The 20088-nt window shown below is 39.6% G+C and overlaps 1 protein-coding gene across 1 annotated transcript in view; it reads left to right on the top strand.

The window, feature by feature from the left end:
* LOC141056193 (ovostatin-like) overlaps window positions 1–20088 on the top strand; it is a 78327-nt gene that overhangs the window by 38938 nt on the left and 19301 nt on the right. The window contains exons 18-28 of the mRNA XM_073552899.1: window positions 83–118; window positions 2697–2766; window positions 3436–3667; window positions 4870–4996; window positions 5098–5222; window positions 8796–8847; window positions 9229–9312; window positions 11997–12173; window positions 15392–15470; window positions 15653–15806; window positions 18245–18322. Of these exons, the coding sequence (XP_073409000.1) occupies window positions 83–118; window positions 2697–2766; window positions 3436–3667; window positions 4870–4996; window positions 5098–5222; window positions 8796–8847; window positions 9229–9312; window positions 11997–12173; window positions 15392–15470; window positions 15653–15806; window positions 18245–18322 (1214 nt within the window). The remainder of the gene's footprint in view (window positions 1–82; window positions 119–2696; window positions 2767–3435; window positions 3668–4869; window positions 4997–5097; window positions 5223–8795; window positions 8848–9228; window positions 9313–11996; window positions 12174–15391; window positions 15471–15652; window positions 15807–18244; window positions 18323–20088) is intronic.

Raw genomic sequence — 20088 nt, 5'->3', positions numbered from 1 at the left:
TAATACATGTGCGAAGATAAATGTGGATGATCTATGCTAAATGGCTCATAATTTTGTTCTATGCTTTTATTTCTGTCTTCAGCTTCACCTAAATTTGCTACAATTACAGCACAACAAGGTAGGAATCAGTAATTTACTGCACCCAACATTGTGGGAACAGAGACATAATCCAACTAAACTGTTCATTTACTGACTTTATATAAACAATGTCCAGGCTTCTCGTGTATTTGTGAACGGTTCAGAATTTGTTCCTGACCACACAAGGATAGTGCTGTGACGGACACAGACATGGCAGGGCGTGGAGACACGGGGGTCAGTGGGTGCTCTCGTCCACTGGCCCAGGTGTCTTTACAAAGACTACATGGACCAGGCCTCATCCCAGTGAACGCCCGCTCTCTCTCCCCATGGGCAGAACACTATTCAGACAACACAGGGTGAGGGCAAAACAGTGTGGCAATAATTTATTGAACCGTCAACACACAATAGCATACAGAACAGTCCAAGCAAATACCCAAGATGATGCAAATTACAGAGTCTCACCCTTCCACTGACTCGCCGGGATAAGAGCTGCTTCCAGTGCCAAATACCCCCACCGGTGGCTCCTCACTTTAGGTGGGCCCCCACAGAGAGGAGGTAATGACAAGCTTAGGAAGCTAACTGAGAGCAGTGAGGTATGTGGCCAGGTGACACGATTGTCCCAACCTGGACACATACATTTCTGGGGTTTCAGTGATGGTCAGTGAAGCAGTCCTGTGTTCTTCCAGCTGGGGCTGTAGTCCCCTAAGCTGATCTCCTGAAGAGTTACATAGATCAGAAGAAAATGTCTCTTTATATAGTTCTCAACTGGTCTTCAACTAGCATCCAGAGGTCAGAGAGAGATGTAAATGAGACCAACCTGCATTATTTGATTATGTACTCTATTTGCATAGTTCTCCCTCCTCTGTTTGGAAATGTCAACAAACTGTCTGGCATGGATAAAGTATGTAATCAGCATATCAGCACACATCATTGTTCAGTGGCCATGCATTACTGTTTTGCAAATATAACAGAAAATGAGCTGTAGAAGATAATATTAGAGGTAAATATTCGTCCTACAGGGAGAGTCAATGCTTCAGAGTACAGTTTAAGATTCTGGGCCTACCCAATTTACGTCTGGCATAATTAAGAAGAAATGCTGTGGTCACACAGGGTTAATGTGAAACTGGTTTACTCAGAATGTGGACATAGGATAGTGTCACAGTCTCTCAGATCGGGGTGCAAACTTAAAGTCACATTTTGTGTATGGCTTTGTTGTTCTACAATATAAATGATATATGTTTGTTTTATAGATGTCTGATGTGCCAGTCAGGAGAAATAAAGAGCTGAAGCCATATGCAAGTTAGGATAGAAGTACGATGGGGGAATATCAGTGCACAAGAAAAATGTGCATGTTCTTTAACACGTCACCAGAAATTGTTTGCATTATTTACTGGGACCATCTGTCCTGCAAAGCGCTACAGAAATGTAGCAAAATTGCAAACACCTCAATATAAAAACGTAACCAACACAATCTGTGCATAGAGGTGTTATCAGTCACTGGACTGGGAGGGGAGGAGGTGAGCTGTGACATCACCTATTGTTAGTGGTGGATTCTGGGTTATCTACTGTATATAGAGGTGTTACCAGTCATTGTACAGGAGGAGGAGGTGAGCTGTGAGATCACCTATTGTGAATGGTGGATCCTGTATTATGTACTGTACATTGTACAGAAATAGGAGGAGGTGAGCTGTGACATCACCTACAGTGAATGGCAGAATCTGTGTTACCTAGTATATAAAGGTTTACCACCAGTCATTGTCATACTGTTTAGCAATGTTGGACAATTTGGCTTAGAGATAAATCAGGATTCAATGGTGTTTTGCATTTTTTAGTCCAAAAACGGTAACAGGGCTACGTACTTTCCAGACGGAATCCATAGTTTGTTTCTCAGCATAGTCTATAATTGCAGCAGTGAACAACCTGCTGTCCTATCAGTATGGGTAAATAGATATTGGACAGAAAAGTCCTTTTTTGGAATTTTTAAAATATAGAAGAAAAAAAAATTATATATATATTTGCCTAAAATACAAAGGAAATGTGACATCATAGTTTAGGCTCTTTAGTGATCATTTCATTTTAAACTTGCTTCATTGTTCTCAATAACAGTAATCTCGATCAGGGGTGCACACACGTTTACATGCATCACCATTACATGTATGGCATCTTTGCTCCCCAGGCCTGAACTGTGCAATCTCAGATGCTGTAAGCAGAGTGCAGTTTTGTCTCTGAAGTATTGGAGGAGCGCTGGGACACTGAAGATGGCCGGGATAAGGAGTTATCATTCCAGTGATCCCGCCAGCTTCAGTGCAGTGCTTACAAGCTCTATGGAAAGAGCTAGTAAGCACTGTTCGAGTTCAGGACCAGAGCAGAATTCATCAGCAAACTGTGTCTCACCTTAAAGACCTGGCAAGCTTATACATGTGACTGGCCATTGTGCAATACTTTATTTAATCATTTACTGGTGGATTCGCCATATCATTGTGACTGCCGTCAGTAGGACACGCTGCACTCATTATCAGACTGAACAATACAGAAGCATCTAAGATCAGTGATAGGACAATGATGTTGCCCTTGTCTCTGATAAGGTCATTTCTATCTACGATGTCTTCTCTTTCTAGATGGCGTCAGCTTTGAGAGTGTTCGCAGCATTTTTACAAACTCATTTGGATGGGACAGTGTTCTCATAGGGTAAGTACTTGTTATAAAACTTGTACTAAACTTGTAGTAAAACCCTTTTAAAATGTCCAATTCAAAATGGCCTTCGAGTTTGGAAATCGCATCAGGATAAAGAGGTGGTCTTCTATCACTGTCCTCAGCCAACTCTTGCAACCCTATCAACCATGAATGGAGCTGCAGCGCGCATGCGTAACTACTCCACCATCTAATGGGACATTCCAGATCCAAATTCTCAGGATCTTGGGGGAATACTCAACAATTATAAAGTTATCACCTATCCCAAGGAGCTCAGTCACCATCAAAACTGAGCTAGGTCTGCTATGGTGCAGCAGCTCTCGCGGAGGATGACCACCCATGACATTGCCATCTCATGCCTTCCCATACAGCTCACTGAGCGCTACATACAATAGAAAAGAGATAGACGAGGTTATGAACAACTGCTGTCCCTTCCTCGGGTGCCCCATTTATCTCTAACCATGACTGCTCCTGCTCGATTACATAGTAATCCCTGAACGAACATTTACACCAGACCACAATTTCCACCTCCATGGATGGAGACTACAAAAGAACCCTGTGTTGTCTCATGTATTGCCTCCTGCCCTCTGCTATGTCTTCTTGATCATGGTAGAACAGACTTTACGGGATTAACACTGTATTACTGAATGTTTCCATAATCCTTAGGTCAGACGGTAGAGGAACGGTAACATCCACCATCCCGCACACGATCACCGAGTGGGAGAGCAGCGCGTTTTGCATTTCAGAATCGGCAGGTGTTGGTTTGACCAATGAGCCAGCAAAAGTCATCACATTTCTACCTTTCTTTGCGGACGTAACAGTAGCCCAGTACTGCACCAGAGGAGAAAGAAGCATCATAGTTGTGTCTGCCGCAAACTACCTAGGAAAGTGCGTCAAGGTAGTTAACTCAGTCTTCATATTATCTCATACGGATCCACTTCCAAATATGTAAAATGGTGGACTATTCAAGAAGAGGATCGAGAGATTGTTTCCAACTGTACAGCATTAGGGTTCAGCAAAACCATATGTACCTAGCCATCATACCTCTGCATGAGGAATACCAAGGCTTTCATACTATGGAGCCTTTTATGTGCCACCATACAGCACTTTCATAAAGCCAGGTATTTTTTTCTCTGCAACGCTATGGTGTTTCAGAGAAAAATATAGTTTGAAGATTTTCCAATCACCAGCTCCCATTGTCAACTCTGCACCTTTGCTGTCACGTAGGCTGGCCTCCATAGGAGACTGAGATTTTCACTGTATACTACAAACAATCGCAGGATCAAGTCCCTTAAGGGGACTTAAAATAATATGCAAAATGTACAAAAAAAAGTTTAAAAAAATGTAATAAAAAGATATAAAAGTTCAAACACCTTCCTTTTGCCTAAAAAAATAATAATAATAATACAAATAATAAAATATATATATACGGTATATATGTTTGTTATTACGGTATTACTGTGTTTAGAAATGGCCAATCTATTAACTCACTCAATTTGTAAACGTTGTAAAAAGAAAAAAAAAAAAAAACAGAACTACATGGTTTTTTGGTCTCCAAACCTCCCTAAAAATGTCATTATAAGGAATCAAAACAAAGTATACACACAAAATTAGTATCAATAAAGTCAGCAGCTCACTGTGCAAAAAAAAAAAGAAGAAAGAAATAGGTAATACAAAGTACAAAAAACCAAAACTTTTTTTGCAATGTTCTGAAGTTTTTTTCATCACCTAAATAGGATAAAAAATTGATGCGTGTTTGGTATTGCTGTCATCAGACTGACCTTCAAAGTCCTGTTTCAAGGTCATTTTTACCATACAATGAATGTCGTAAAAATAAAATAAAAATAAAACCAAAAAAACAATGAAGGAACTGTGTTTTTTCACCATTTCATCCCACTTGGAATTTTTAAAAAAAATATATTAAAATAAATGGTGCCATTTAAAGCTATAAGTCATCCTGCCCCCCAAAAAAACAATCTCTTATGCGGCTATGCTGACGGAAGAGTAAAAAAGTTATGGCTCTTTGATGAAGTTGTGGAAAAAAACAAAACCGCCCTTGGTCCTTACGGAATTAATATCAATACTTTTGCTTTTGCTCAGGTGAAATTAGAAATTGAAGATTCTGAAGATTACGTGGCGACTCCCTATAGTGATGAGGATGATGAGGTCTGCATTTGCGATAAAGAAAGGGCCTCAAAGCAGTGGGTTCTGGATTTTAATAATATAGGTAAGATCTTTTTTTTCCATTATTTTTCTTTTTGGACATTGGTATTATTGATGGCGCCGATACTATTAATTCATTGGTTTCTTTTCTATTGTCATTCAAAGGTGATATCAGCGTCACGGCATCGGCATCAACAATACAAACACTGGATACTGATCCATGTCATGATCTGAATGACGATAATGGAGGAACTCGTAAAGACACAGTCATAACAGTCATAAAAGTAGAGGTAAAGGTTCTGCTACTGCTACGGTTCTGTTTTCTGTCTGTAGCAACTTTTGATTCTGTTTTATATAAATTTGTTCAATGTGAACACAAATTTCGTTTTGTTTCTTACCGTACTGCAGCCTGAAATTCAGGTTTTCTGTTTCTACAGACTGGTAATGTTAAAAAATTATTATTTGTCCTCCCCTCAAAAATGGATTTCTTGGATAAAAGATTAAGCAAAAGGCAAAGAAGAGGGAGAGGAGGGCAATGCAGCTGCAGATTCTTTAAAACAATGTGAATGACAAAAATTACTATTGCGCTTAGAGTCACTTATTCTATAGGTTTCTTCAGAGGAATATAAGATTTATAAATTAACAAGTAAGCAGTCAAGTACGCAATATATTAGCAATATTGTAAAACTAGATTCAGACTATTGGAGAATAAAAAATCGAAATAACATTAAACTAGTCATAAAAATCCATTGGCATGCTGGATTTGCTCCTTTTTGCATGTACTATATGTGGAGAAAAATTACCTCATAAGTCAGCAGGGGCTAAACGACGGCGGAAGGGAGAGCTGAGCCGAAAATGAAAAAGGCAGATTCCAAGATAGAAGTCCCGCAGGTCCTTATGAGTTGAATGACAATCCTCCAAAAGGCTTTCGGATAAATGCTTATTCCTTGTAGTCAGCAATGGCACTGGTGGCGGTGCTGTCCCGGCCGGTGGCAGCAACCGCTCCTGATGCAGGCAAAGTGGAAAAAAACACGCGCGCTACCCTCCGTGCCTGACTGTCACGCTGTGCTCGTCAACACAGGACCTGCGTGATGTCAGAGACACGTGGTGCGCTAGGCTGCAGCCACTAGAGATCATGATGAGGACAAAAAGGCTATCCAACGCGTTTTGGAGACTCTTATTTCCTTCCTCAGGGATTTTGGAGTCAACACACACTTGAGCGTCACTGTGGTTTTTACAGATTCTATAAAACAGCTTTAGTCAAGTTTGACTACTGAAGGCACCAGATGCCACCACAGGCTTGGACTCATGGAATTTGTAAATTTTACAATATTATATAATAAAAACTTTCAAATAGTCACAGGTACAAGTCCCCTATTGGGACAGAAAAAAGTGAAACTAAAATAAGAAATGTCAATGCCAATAATGGGTCCTGTGGTCTTATTGACTTTATTGCTATGGCAACGAGGAACCACATAGCTAGCAGATGGAAGACTAATGTGTTGTCAATAACGCAGGTGAAGAGAAGGGTTAATTTGATAATGTTATACGAGAAAATAGAAGCCATTAGATCTGATTCATGTCAGGAACCCCGCACTGCACTTGCTCACTGAGCCAGTGCGCGTGTCCTGAGTAAGACAACCTGTGCTCAGAGATTCCTGTGGAGCGGGCAGCAGCATAGAAGATGCGTGCTTCAGACCCGCAGGACCTGAAGCATGTGACTGCTGGGGGCGTGGCCTAAACTCCAGAGAGCTAGGAACTGCAGGAAAACTCCTAGAATGGTAACAACGTAACAAAGTTAATTGGCATAAACAGGGAAATAAACCAGATCAGGCCGGGGGTCAAAGCACGAGATAGCACGACAATTACCAAAGGGCTAGAATGGATAGTCAAGATGTAGCCAAGAAGTCAGAAACCAGAGAAGCAGATATACAGTACAGAATCAACAGGCAAACTCACAACGGGGGACAGAACCGGATCAGAACCATATTCAAGCTATAAGACAACGAACAGGCACACAGGGGTCAAAACACTCGGCCAAAGGCAAAAGTATAACTGACAGGGATTGGAGTTTCCCTGGGCTATAAGAAGCTCTCCCTGAACCAAAGAGAGACCATAATAATTAACCACAGGCGTGCAGGTCAAAGCCTGCGCTGAGCTCAAGACATTAACCCCTGACGTGCAGGTCAAAAACCTGCACTGGGATCATGACAATTCACTTGATGTTTTTCATAATATCTGGGACCCTTTGATTCGGGCACATGGGGATGATGACCTTTCCAGGATGATATCTTTATCCACATAGCGTGCTGACATGGTAGCTGTCTCCTACAATTATAGTCTCTGAAGTGTACTCTCTGGTACATCACGTCTATTTATTTACTTTATATTATCGGCACTCATTATACATTCTCCCTCTTTCCCTCCCTACTCTGTTAAGAATAGATTGATATTACCAAGTCAAGGATAATGTACAACATATTGTGTTTTTTTTTCTTATATACTTCCCCCTACGAGGGGATCCTTGAACTTTAATGTGAATGTACTTCATGTTTAATGATGTTTCCTTTTCAATAAAACCGTTGAAACTAAAATAAGAAATATAAAAATAAATATAAATGTTTGAATCATCCCTCTAACCAAATATACAAAAAACAAAAATTGTATTGACATGTCTGCAAAAGCCTGATCTATTAAAATAATAATAATAATAATAATAATAATAAAACCTGTGAATTAAGCGCCAATGGTAAAAAAAAAAGAAATAAAAAAAAGGTTCAAAGAAGCAGAATTGCTGCTTTTTTGGCCACCTTGCATCACACCAAAAATGTAACGAAAAGAGATCAAAACGTCATACATACCCCAAAGTGATGATGACAGTAGAAACAGAGGTTTTCTTTGCAAAAAAAAACCCCAAGCCCTAGCACTGCTCCATACACCAAAACAAAAAAGTTAGGGAGCTAAGCAAGTGGTGATACAAAAAATAAAATTCTAAAAATTTTCACATTGTTTTCAACTTTTAAATACACTTCTGGCCAAGCTCTTATTAATGGGTCTAGGAAGGGTAAAAAAAAAAAAAATGGAAAAGATTGATACTCACCTCCGGGATCAAAATAGCACTTCTATACTCCTCACTAGAGTTGAGCGACTTTGGTCGGATCAGGTTTCATGAAACAAAATTTGTTTCAGATGAAACTCTTCCGACTAGGGCAAAAAAAAGTCAGAGTTTCGACCCCAATGCAAGTCAATGGGGAATAAAAGTTGGCATTGAGCGAACGAAACTCCGACTTTTTTTGCCCTAGTCGGACGAGTTTCATCTGAAACAAATTTTGTTTCATGAAATCCGATCCGACCAAAGTCGCTCAACTCTACAGGTCCTCTCTGTTTCTCCTGCTCGGACAAAATGTGAATGCTTCATCCGATCAGCACCCGATGATTGGCCGCAGCACACTTTTTATGCTCTCGCCAGATGTTGATCCATGTACACCAGTAGAGGACACAGCGATGAGTATGAAGAGTCCGGGAGGTGAGTATCACTTTTTGAGATCCAATAATTAATTAAGAGTTTTTCCAGAAGTGGATAAACTATTACTAAGGCCGGGATCAGACTTGCATGTGCAATGCGAGAAACTCACGTGAGTCTCTCGCATCAATAACCGCCAGCACTCAGGAACGGAGTATGCAGCTGCATGTGTTTCTAAGCAACCGCACACTCCGGTCCGAGTGCCGGGTATTGATGTGAGAGATTCACGCGAGTTTCTCGCATTGAACACGCAAGTCTGACCTCGGCCTTAGCGTGAAAACATTTTTTGGAAAGCTAAGAATGTATTTTATTGAGTCTTCTTTTTTTATTATTCTCTAAGGCTGAAGGAGTAAAACGCGAAGTTTCATACAGTTACCTGCACCATGTGAATGGTAGGACGTGACCTCATTTTGAGTTTTTATGATATTTGCAAGTTTTATTTAGAGGGACAATATTAAATTTGTCACATTTTTGTTTACCTCAGTTTTTAGGCACTCTAAATTTTATTTGCTTTGTAGCTTCTGCTTGGCGCTGTTGTTGCTTTTCTTATATTTGCTTTGTAGCTGCTGCTTGGCGCTGTTATTGCTTTCCTTACTTTAAAAAAAAAAAAGAAAACATAATAAATTTACACATCAGTATATGACAAAGCCCGTCTTATGTGAAAGTGACATAATTCCTCCATTATGATTGAACGTACTGCCGCCAACACCACCAGTCTGGAAGTGATGAGAGATCCGATCTAACTGAATGTTTTTGTTTTGTTTTTTTTAAAGACTCAACTGCGGAAAATTACGTAGAAATTCAGAATCCGAATAACTTAGTGGAAGGTTCATATGACTTATACGCAATTGTCGCAGGTGAGTTTCAGTTTCACAGTTTTCTTTATCTGATTCATTCTTCTTCGGAAAATAAAAGAGAGAATTTTGAAACTTTTTTATTCTACTAACTTTTTGCTGTTTCTTGTATAGTACCGATATGCTCCAATAAGTTCCTAAAGCTTAAAAGGGTGTTGGAGTTGACTAGTGAAATAAAGTTATCACCTATCCTCGGGATAACTTACTGATCGGTGGGATAAGACACACAACCGACTTCCCTTTCCTTAAGGGGCAACTGGAAAAAGTGGAGCGTAACGCCCGTCATGCCCCTAGGGAATGAATAAAACACAAGCCGCACGTTCACACTGATGTTACATGAAGAATATTTCCCCTTTCTGAAAAATCGGTACGGGTCCCAGCAGTTGCGCCTCCTCCGACCAACACGCCTGTCCTACAGAAAAGTGAATATTTGTTTTCACCGGACAACCAATTTAATCTGGCAGACAAGAAGGCAGGCCATCAAATATTGACTTGAAACTTCTCAGCCATGGAGTAAAGTTTCCATAAAGGTTCTTTGAGGTTGAACAATTTTTGACTCCTCGACCCTAAAAGTGGCTCTGCAGTGATTGCTAAAGAACTTAACATTGAGATACCCAACATTGTATTTCATCTGCGGAGCTGACATTACATTTATAGCGGATATCGAGTTCTTTAAAATTAATGGTCAACAATACCAGACCAATTGGGGTCACGCTCTCTGCACCTTAGTTGATGTGTGATGTTCCTGTGCCCCTTGCATCCCCCCTCATTGCTTACACGTCACACCTTGGGCCGTAACTGTTCTTGGCTGTGCATGGTGTTCCAATTTTGACTTGTATACCCCTCTTAAATTCAGAGAGAAATAGGCGGTAAGGGGAAAAGACAGAAGAGAGGACGGAATGGTGATCATGCATTTCTATAAAGACTGAGATGACTAAATTATAGCTCCCTAGCCATTAACTAATTGATTTAATTTCACTCTCTGTCAAGCATGCATCAAGACAGTTGAAACGTCAAAATTTTAATTTTTTTATTTTTATTTTTTTTTACCAAAAATGTACTTTAACTGTAATGTATTCCTATCTCCCAAGATCCTATCCTAATATCTAATTGGTGTAATAATAATAATAATATTAGTAAATACTGCCAATTAGAAATGTAGTATAGTTCTTCTGATAACTTATGTTGCTTACCTCATATGCTAGGCATTGCAGCAGCTTACGTATCCGTGGTTACGATCACTAGCAACTAACTGCCACTATATGAGTGGTCATAACCATGGATACTTAAGCTGCAGTTATGCCCTGCACATTAGGTAAGCAACATAGCTTATCAGAAGAACTATACTACATTTTCTAATTGGAGATATTTGCTAATATTTTTATTATACCTAATACATATTGAGATAGGATCTTGGAAATGGGAATACCCCTTTAAGGGTGTTCATTAGTGTTCCCAGTATATCACAGCCAGGTACTATAACAAGATTCTTATGGAAGCACTTTTCCATACATCGATAGCGGTACTCAATTTTTTCTCTATCTCTTATTTCGCCACCAAAAAAGCTCCCACATCTCCGCTTCAGCAGCAGACAGACATCTGCAGGAAGTGGCAGGCAGAGTATTTTACAATTTTTGCCTTTCTGATCTTGCAAAGCAAAGCAATACTTTCACCCATCCCATTGATTACACAATCAAGACCCAATGAAGCCTTGAAAGCCCTGTGACGTAAAGGAAAAATAAGAAAAAAAAAAAAAATCCACTTTTTTTTACTTAAAAAATTAAGTTTTAAAAAAAACTAAAAATCTAAAAATTAGTTATGCTAAAAAAATCATGATATTGCTACAAAAAATTAAATTCTGCACAATCATAAATAAAAATCTGCCCTCAATGTATGGACCTCAGCTACGGCATATCATACAGTATATAAAAATACCTGTTGCACAATGTCGAAAAAATAAAATTTTTATTTTAGGATTTTTACTGTCTTTTATTTATTAAAAATTTAGGTTGAATGTGAAGCAATTTGTATTTTTTACATTTCTTTAGACAATAAAAAAGGCAAATTTGTTTATAAAGTAACAGCTCAATAGTTCTAAATGATAAAACATAGTTAAAAATGGAAAAAATGTAAAGTTATAGTTGTTTTAACAATACGTGCAAAGATTCAAAATACTGAAGTGGTTATAGTTCCAGAGGGAAGGATAAAAAAATAATAAATAATATAAAAAATTCACTTCACCAGGAAAAGGATTGCAAAAAAAATGCTTTTTTTCTTCTTTTCATTTTAATTTTTGTTAATTTGCTGTAAGCCCATAGATAAAAAATAGGGGAGCGAATTTACTATTGTTGTTGCTGCACAATTGAGCAGATGCCATAAGCCATTGAATCTCCTATGTGCAAATTGAAAGGACTCTGCTAACTGTGTCACAGTCAACACAGTAAAGCTAAAAAACGTGAACAACCAAAAACAGGCGCTGTCAGTATTCTCTGTCTTCATGTCTCTAGTGTGAATATTACATTTTTAGAGTTATACATTTTAATTATAATATAATTATTTATAAGGATACTCATATTAAAAAAAAATGACAGCGATACATTCTCTTAGATTTGGGATGAGATATTAAAAAATTATTTCTGCTCTAAGTTATATTTTATGCAATGCTTTTTTTTTTTTACAACGTTCAGGTGACACATTACAACTCGGAGTCGAGAATCTTAATCGTCTGCTGAACTTGCCAGACGGATGCTGTGAACAGAACCTTTTGCGGATAATTTCCACTGCATCTTTTCACAAATACCTTAGTGACACGGGCCGATTAACTCCTGACCTTGATGAAAAAGTAAAAAATGTTCTCATTAATGGTAAGACCTTCTAAGCTGCTCTGCTATGGATGTTCGGTTGTCACCATTTTTATGTATATGACTATAGAGTTATTATGACTTTCACCATTTTTATGTATATGTCTATAGAGTTATTAGGACTTATGGGAGAGTCTGAAGAGTTGGGAGGCTTCGATATGGGTCAGGTCATTGGTTAATTTTACCAAAATTTGCGTGATACATGTAAGGCCAGCGTGATTACTCATTCACACTAGCAGGATCCCCTACGCAACCGTGTGGAGCCCAACTGCTTTACTGGTATGATGCTGTACTGATCCCATACACTACCATACAGAAGTCGTTGGGCTACCCTACTGATTACCGCAGTCCATATAAAATCAAAGGGATCTATCGATGATTTATTTTTCGCCCAATTGAATTCTCTGCTTAATTCCTGAAATTGCAGCAATGGAGGACCCATATACAGCTATGGAAGAGCTCTTAAAGAATCTCTCCCATCAAAGTTTTTATTCTCTTAATATATTGAGTTTATCATATCACAATTGCTCAATTTGCCTTTCTACCCAGATAATTCTTCTCTTTTCTCAGCTCTTTGTAGAAACAGGAAGTCTCTTTTCCCTGCATGAATCATTCCCCTCTTCAACTCCTGACTCTGCTGCTCTGCTCTTCCTCCTGCCATAAATTTTTGCAGTGACTCATGACTCTTGCAGAGAAAATTGACCTCCTGATTCTACATAGAGCTTAGAAGGATTCAGCTAGTCTGATTTTAATCACATGATGTCATAGACCTAATGGAAAAGAAAAGAATTTGCTCTATAGAAAGGCAAAATGAGCAATTGTAAGTGCACAGTTCTATATAATATGATGACTCACTATATTAAGAGTTTGCAAATTTTGATGGGAGGAGTGGTAGGAGTGATTCTTTAAGTCTTCAAAAAAATGGAGGGTTAATATACTGTAGATGTGTATACATATATTCTATATCAATGGTAAAAGCAGAATTGCAGCATTGCAACAAGTATACAACTTTTCAGAAGAGCTGGAAAAGACTTAGCTTAGATTTTTCTTAAAAGGTATCACATAAATTATTTTTAAATAATCAGCTAATGAAAATATTATTTTCTATTGTTTTGTTTTTTTTTATGACAGATTTATTTTATTTTCTTTGGGAGCAAAAATCTTGCCTAAGCTGCTAACAGCAGTCAGAGATTTGCTTTACAACAGGTCGTAGAAAGCAACAGACAAGATCTGACTTCTGCAGATTATTGTAGTCATGCTCCGTGATCTGTGCAGAGGTCACTAAGCAGGGAGGGGGAGGAGGGGAGGTGTTAAAATAATGCAGTGATGTCTCCTAAAAAGTGCTATCTACAGAACAGGTCTTAAGCTGGAGTCACACATAGCGACTTACCAGCAATCCCGACAACGATATCAACGTGTCAGGATCGCTGGTAAGTCGCTATGTGATCGCTGGTGAGCTGTCAAACAGACAGCTTCACCAGCAATCAGCACAGCGATGCCGAGCGCGCGGCATCGCTGTGTTCGTTAGCGCTGATGCCATCCCTGTAAAAAAAATAGAATTAAAATAAAAAATATTGTTATTCTCACCTTCCGACGTCCCGCGCAGCCATCCTGCCTCTCTCCACGCTCCGGTCCCAGTAATCCTTTGCGAGAATGACCGCGAGAATGTCACAGTCTCGTGGCAGCGCGTCGTCTCGCGGTCATTCGTGCAAAGGATCACTGGGACCGGGAGCGTGGAGAGAGGTAGGATGGCTGCGCGGGACGTCAGAAGGTGAGGAAAACAATATTTTTTATTTTTTTTATTATTTTTTACAGCTGATCGCTGGTCTCCCGCCTGTCACATGCAGCGATGCGTGCTGGCCAGTGGGAGACCAGCGACGAAAAATATGTCCAGAGGTTTCTTGCAGCGATCAGCGATACCGGCAGGGAGGCCGGTCGCTGATCGCTGTCACACACAGCGATCTCACTGGTGAGATCGCTGTTGTGTCACAAAAGTTGTGACTCAGCAGCGATCTCGCTAGCGAGATTGCTATGTGTGACTCCCGCTTTAGCGGTGAAAGTGAAAATTTACAAAATTACTGCGGCTTTCTAGATATATTAAATATATATATATTATGTTAGTGATATGGAAAATGTATTTAAAAAATGTTCAAAAAAGTCAGTTTACCATTAAAACTTTAATGAAAGTTTTTTTGTCAAATACTTAAATAGGTATAGTTTGCTAAGTACTTGTAAAAACAACCAATTTTGCAATTTACCTCTCGTTAGAAATCCTCCACTTTCTCAAGAATAGTGGGATTTTTTTTATTGTTTAATGCTGTTTGCCTTGGTTATTGGCAACCACTGCATCTTATCAGTGGAGGTTGGTCTTCTAGGCAAAGAGTGCCATTGTGATGCTTGACACTACTCAATGTGTGTCACCTCACACAGTCTAAATGTGGGACAGGATAGTCTTGTAAATTGTAATAGACAGAGGGAAAAAAAACAAAAGCATAGTCAAGAAACAGTCCAAGGTCAGAGTATCTCGAATGTAGCAGATCAAGATAAAGGGGTAAGACAAATGGATGGTCAAAAGGTTATTTCAAGTTCGTCAACGGAGAGCAGGATATACCGTGATTCAGAGCAGACAAACACACCACTTGAGCAGAGCTACAATTGGCAATGGCCCGGCAATTGTCAGCGTTCTAAATAACCGTATAATCACCAAGGATAGATGACACCTGGAGGAGATCCCACACACCCAGCCAGATAGAGGGTAGAGCCGTCACTTACAATCCTGACAGCTCAACTTGAACTGTCACTCACAGCTTCCCTAGGACACCGTAAGTGGTGGAATCATGACAGCCATTTTTCAATGAAGAAAAAGTAAAACGACAATGCAAAAAAATAAAATTGTCCAGTGTTTCCTGATGACACATTCCCTTTTACCATTCCCAAGTTAGTCTTTTATGACTTGCAAAGTGCAGAACTTTCTGTAAACTTTTTTTTTATGAATTAGAACCTCATTCGATTGTACATCAGCTGAGCAAACACTTATTTTGGCAGTAGGGATCAACTTCTGAAAAAATCCCTGCTCTACACTGATATGTTACAGGTTTAACATGTTCCTAACTTTATGAAATATCCATAAAGAAGGCGATATGATCAGTATTTTATCTATTTTAAGCCAGCTGTTAAAAAAATTGACTCTGCTAAAATTAGTGTTTTTTTTATATTTGTAGCCTACGCAAGACAAATTCCATGCAGAAACTGGGACGGCCAATATTCTGTCTACCGAAATTCATTTGTTCCAAATTCTTGGTAAGGGCAAAGCGATATATTTAGCCTTATGTGAGTAAGCTGCATCCAAAGGGGCAGATGAAAAATATGAAGACCGGTTTGGAAGCAGTGATCTGAGTAGTTTTTATGTCTACACCTAAACTTTTGAGGGTTTTGAGCAGTTTTTGTTCTATGACTAACTAGTTGTATCGTCTATGTTCCAGGGTGCTCGTGAACTCATACTATGCGTTTGAAATGGCCAAGGATATTATTTATGTTGATACAGAAATGCAACAAAAGACGCTGTTACAGCTGGGAAATCTCCAGGACCTCACGACCGGCTGTTTCCATCCAGTGGGGTCATTTTTTACCACCCAGGTAACGGGCACTCTCTTGAAGACAGAAGTAGAATTTCTAAATTTCAGATATAAACAAACCCATAACATTTAACACAGTGCCTAACCAATATTTATTACTGGTCACGGATATCCATAAATATCTATCAATATGAAATGAGTTGGAATATTTATTCTAATCTAACTATGGCGTCTACTTAACGAGAACCTACTACTAGCCAAAAATATATATATTTTTAATCTGGCCTAAATGTGATGTTCTCCTGAATTTGCCATTGTCTTTCTTCTGTTCCTACATCGCTCTGTTACAAAGATACGACTCCCTCTTCTTTCTATGAATATCCTGGCTTGTTAGTCAAGTGGGTGTAGTCTTCAAGGAGATGCCCAAAGTGAAGAGTTGAGGAAGACACCCTCTTGTCTAACAAGACTATATTTATATACAGTCAAGATGATTTCCTTAATAACTTACAATTCAGTTGGTATAATAGGGCGTTAAATCCCAAAATCCTCATTAAACTAACTATACAGTGTTATAGGGGACTTAGTCCCTATGAAAATCCTACTAGCAATGTAACTCTTACTGGTACTGGATTTGAGAAAATAACTTTTAATTTCTGACCAAATAAGAGGGCTTCTGTGCACCCTGGGCATAGCCAAAATCTCTGTGCACCATTATCCCCCTTATTTTGCATCTTGGGGACTTCCTCTGCTTTTGATTGACAGGGCTCCCTTCCTAGAGTGAACGCTGCCTTTCCTGTATGTGGATGCACACTGACACTGGTTGTGCCGGCCTTGCATGCACACACTTCATTGCGGGTGTACACATAGAGGCGGGTCATGTTTCCTTCTTGGTTTTTCTTTGTTGGCACCAGTGGCCATGCTGGTACACCAGGAAGTTCATCGAGCGACTTCAGAGAAGAGGGAAGAGCAGGTAACATGCTTGACTCTGTTGCATCACAGAACATGGGATTATCACCGTGCTACCAATGATAACCCTTTAAAAATAAATGCCACCATATTAATTAAGTCAGGCGCCACAATTCTCCGCCCTCTCCTCTTCTCTAAAGCCGCTCGCTGCACTTGTACAGCCGGAATTGCAGCAAGTGTCATCAGTAGCCAAAAGCCACTTAGAAGAATGCGTCTTGGCACAGCGAGCATGCCCACTATGAAATGTGTGTTCACAGGGTCACCACAGCCAGTGTCAGTGTGCAAGCACACACACAAGGCTGTGTTCGATCTAGGAAGGCTGCAAGGGAAGTCCCTGTGATGGAAAATGAGGGGGACATAACAATGCACCAACCTTTTATCCATGCCCGCAATGCACCCAAGCCCACTCGCTTGCATACAAATTAAACATTTTCTCAAGACCTGTACCAGTAAGGTGAACAGTGATGCTATGGTTTTTTTAAGGGCTAAGTTCCCTATACCACTATATAGTTTGGGTTGCAGACTCCATTTAAATTCTAGCATAGCCCTGGGAATATCCTCAGATGAGGGTAGAATTGCCATCTTATTTTTACATAAACGCTCCATCTTTTCTGCCCAGCCTGAAATTTTTCTTTGGAGGGGGCGATTGTTTCCATCAACTTAAGTGCTAGGCTCATCAGATTAGGTGAATCATCCAAGCTCAAGGTCCAGGTGGGCACATGGGCCAAGGGTGTTGGTACAGCAAACAGGTGAGACATGCAGGACACAGATAATAGGGATACTGGAAACTGCAGTCAAGCGGCAGACATCCAGGAGACCACGTACAGGTAGGGGAGATGTTGGAAACCATAGGTAGAAGACATCTAGGAGATCAAAGCCAGGCAGGTGGGATGCTGGAAACAGCAGGATGACAGGAGACATCCAGGAGACCATAGACAGGCAGGTGCAATGCTGGAAACCGGAGGCAGACAGGAGACATCCAGGAGACCACGGACAGAGTGCTGATCAGATCAAAGTGCTAAGAGCAACTCAGAGTCTGGTCTATGTCTTGTTGATGCATAGAAATACATGCAGCCGTACGCTCCAGTCCGAGTGCCAGCGGCAGGGCCGGGTTTTGAGGTGCAAGTTTTTGGAAAGGGTGACCCTGGTCTTACGTTCTAGTTCACAATATTTGGGATTGAGGGGTCTTTGGTCCAATTTATGGCCATTTAGTTAAAACAGATACTACTCCCTAGGCTAATTCACACTGGTGATGGATTGGGTAGAAAAGGATCAGCTGTTGTCAGTAGATTGCTTGGGATCGAATGCCAAAAAATTATCCCAAACCGACTTTGCTTTAGGGACCCTTCTACTTTCGTGCACACCGCTGGCTCCTTTTTATAGCTTAGCTTTGAATCTTTTCCTTCCTTACAAAATAATAATGGGGAAACTGAAATCCACTACCGTGCATGGAATCTTGACAGTTTGCAGATATATTTTATTATTATGTAATTATTGTATATGTTTAATTTAACACAAAAAAACTTTTTGTAGGATACAAAGGAGAATGACATCCTCTTTACGGCATATGTGGTACAGCGATTACTGAAGTGTCATTTATACGGCATCGGGGTAAGTAAATATAAATGTTCTAGTGGATGAGATAAAACTATATGGATTAAAATAAATTAAAAAAATGTTGAGTATTTGAATAATTTATATTTAAAAAATGGTAAAATTTGATAGAATAACGTCAGTGCTGATCCTATCAATAAATTCATCTATAAATGGTGGGTATGTGTTTTTGTTTTTTTAAATCACTCCATCCAACAGTAGACCACCCTTCACTATCCATTGTTGTCAACTTTTCCTTTTTGTCAGGGTGCCGTCATACTTAGCATTTTTAATTTTGCAATGCAGTTTTTTTTTGCACTTGGTACATTTTTGACTTTTTTTTATCATTTTCTTCAAAACATAGACAAAATATTATATTAAGTTCCCAAACAGGAATTTTTCTTTTTTTTTCTCCTTAAACAGCATGCCCTAGGTGTGTGATTTTTGCTTTCTAATATTTTCCTATAGACTTTTGTAATGGAAAAGAAAAGATTTCAATAAAATACTCATGTCAAAAAAATTTTCTAACACCCCCACCTCCCCAAAAAGCAGCTGAGATTCTTTTTTGTCTAAAAACCACTCACAACAAAAAGCTTGTGACCTAGGCCTTATTAAGACATCCGTACGCATTCTAACCATGTTGTTCATCTATAGTCAATGTACCCAATATGCTAATGTTCACATGCCCTGCTTTTTCAAGAACTGTGCATCCGTGCAAAAGCAATGGAGACGTGGTAATTTTTTTTCCGATAGCACAGATGAAATGTGCCAAAACAAGTCTATGGGTCTGTGAAAAACCTCTTAACGACCTTTGACGTACTTGCACATTAAAAGTTACAGTGGGTACGGAAAATATTCAGACTCTTTTACATTTTTCACTCTTTGTTTCATTGCAGCCATTTGGTAAATTCAAAAAAGTTCATTATTTTCTCATTAATGTACACTCTGCGCCCCATCTTGACTGAAAAAAGCAGAAATGTAGAAATTTTTGCAAATTTATTAAAAAATAAAAACTGAAATATCACATGGTCATAAGTATTCAGACCCTTTGCTTAGTAGTGAGTAGAAGCACCTTATGAGTTAGTACAGCCATGAGTCTTCTTGAGAATGATGCAGCAAGTTTTTCACACCTGGATTTGGGGATCCTCTGCCATTCTTCCGTGCAGATCCTCTCCAGTTCCGTCAGGTTGGATGGTGAATGTTGGTGGACAGCCATTTTCAGGTCTCTCCAGAGATGCTCAATTGGGTTTCGGTCAGGGCTTTAGCTGCACCAGTTAGGAATGGTCACAGAGTTGTTCTGAAGCCGCTCCTTTGTTATTTTAGCTGTTTGCTTTAGGGTCATTGTCTTGTTGGAAAGTGAGCCTTTGGCCAAGTCTGAGGTCCAGAGCACTCTGGAAGAGATTTTCTTCCAGGATATCTCTGTACTTGGCTGCATTCATTTTTCCTTCAATTGCAACCAGTCGTCCTGTCCCTGCAGCTGAAAAACACCCCAATAGCATGATGCTGCCACCACCATGTTTCACTGTTGGGATTTTATTGGGCAGGTGATGAGCAGTGCCTGGTTTTCTCCACACATACCGTTACAATTATCACCAAAAAGTTCTATCTTCGTCTCATCAGACCAGAGAATCTTATTTCTCATAGTCTGGGAGTTGTTCATGTGGTTTTTTTTTAGCAAACTCTATGCAGGCTTTCATATGTCTTGCACTGAGGAGAGGCTTCCATTGGGCCGTTCTGCCATAAAGGCATGACTAGTGGAGGGCTGCAGTGATAGTTGACTTTGT

This window comes from Dendrobates tinctorius, unplaced genomic scaffold (genome assembly GCF_039654945.1).
Source record: "Dendrobates tinctorius isolate UK_male_01 unplaced genomic scaffold, ASM3965494v1 ptg000196l, whole genome shotgun sequence".
Lineage (NCBI taxonomy): Eukaryota > Metazoa > Chordata > Amphibia > Anura > Dendrobatidae > Dendrobates > Dendrobates tinctorius.
This window is presented reverse-complemented; position numbering and strand designations above follow the sequence as displayed.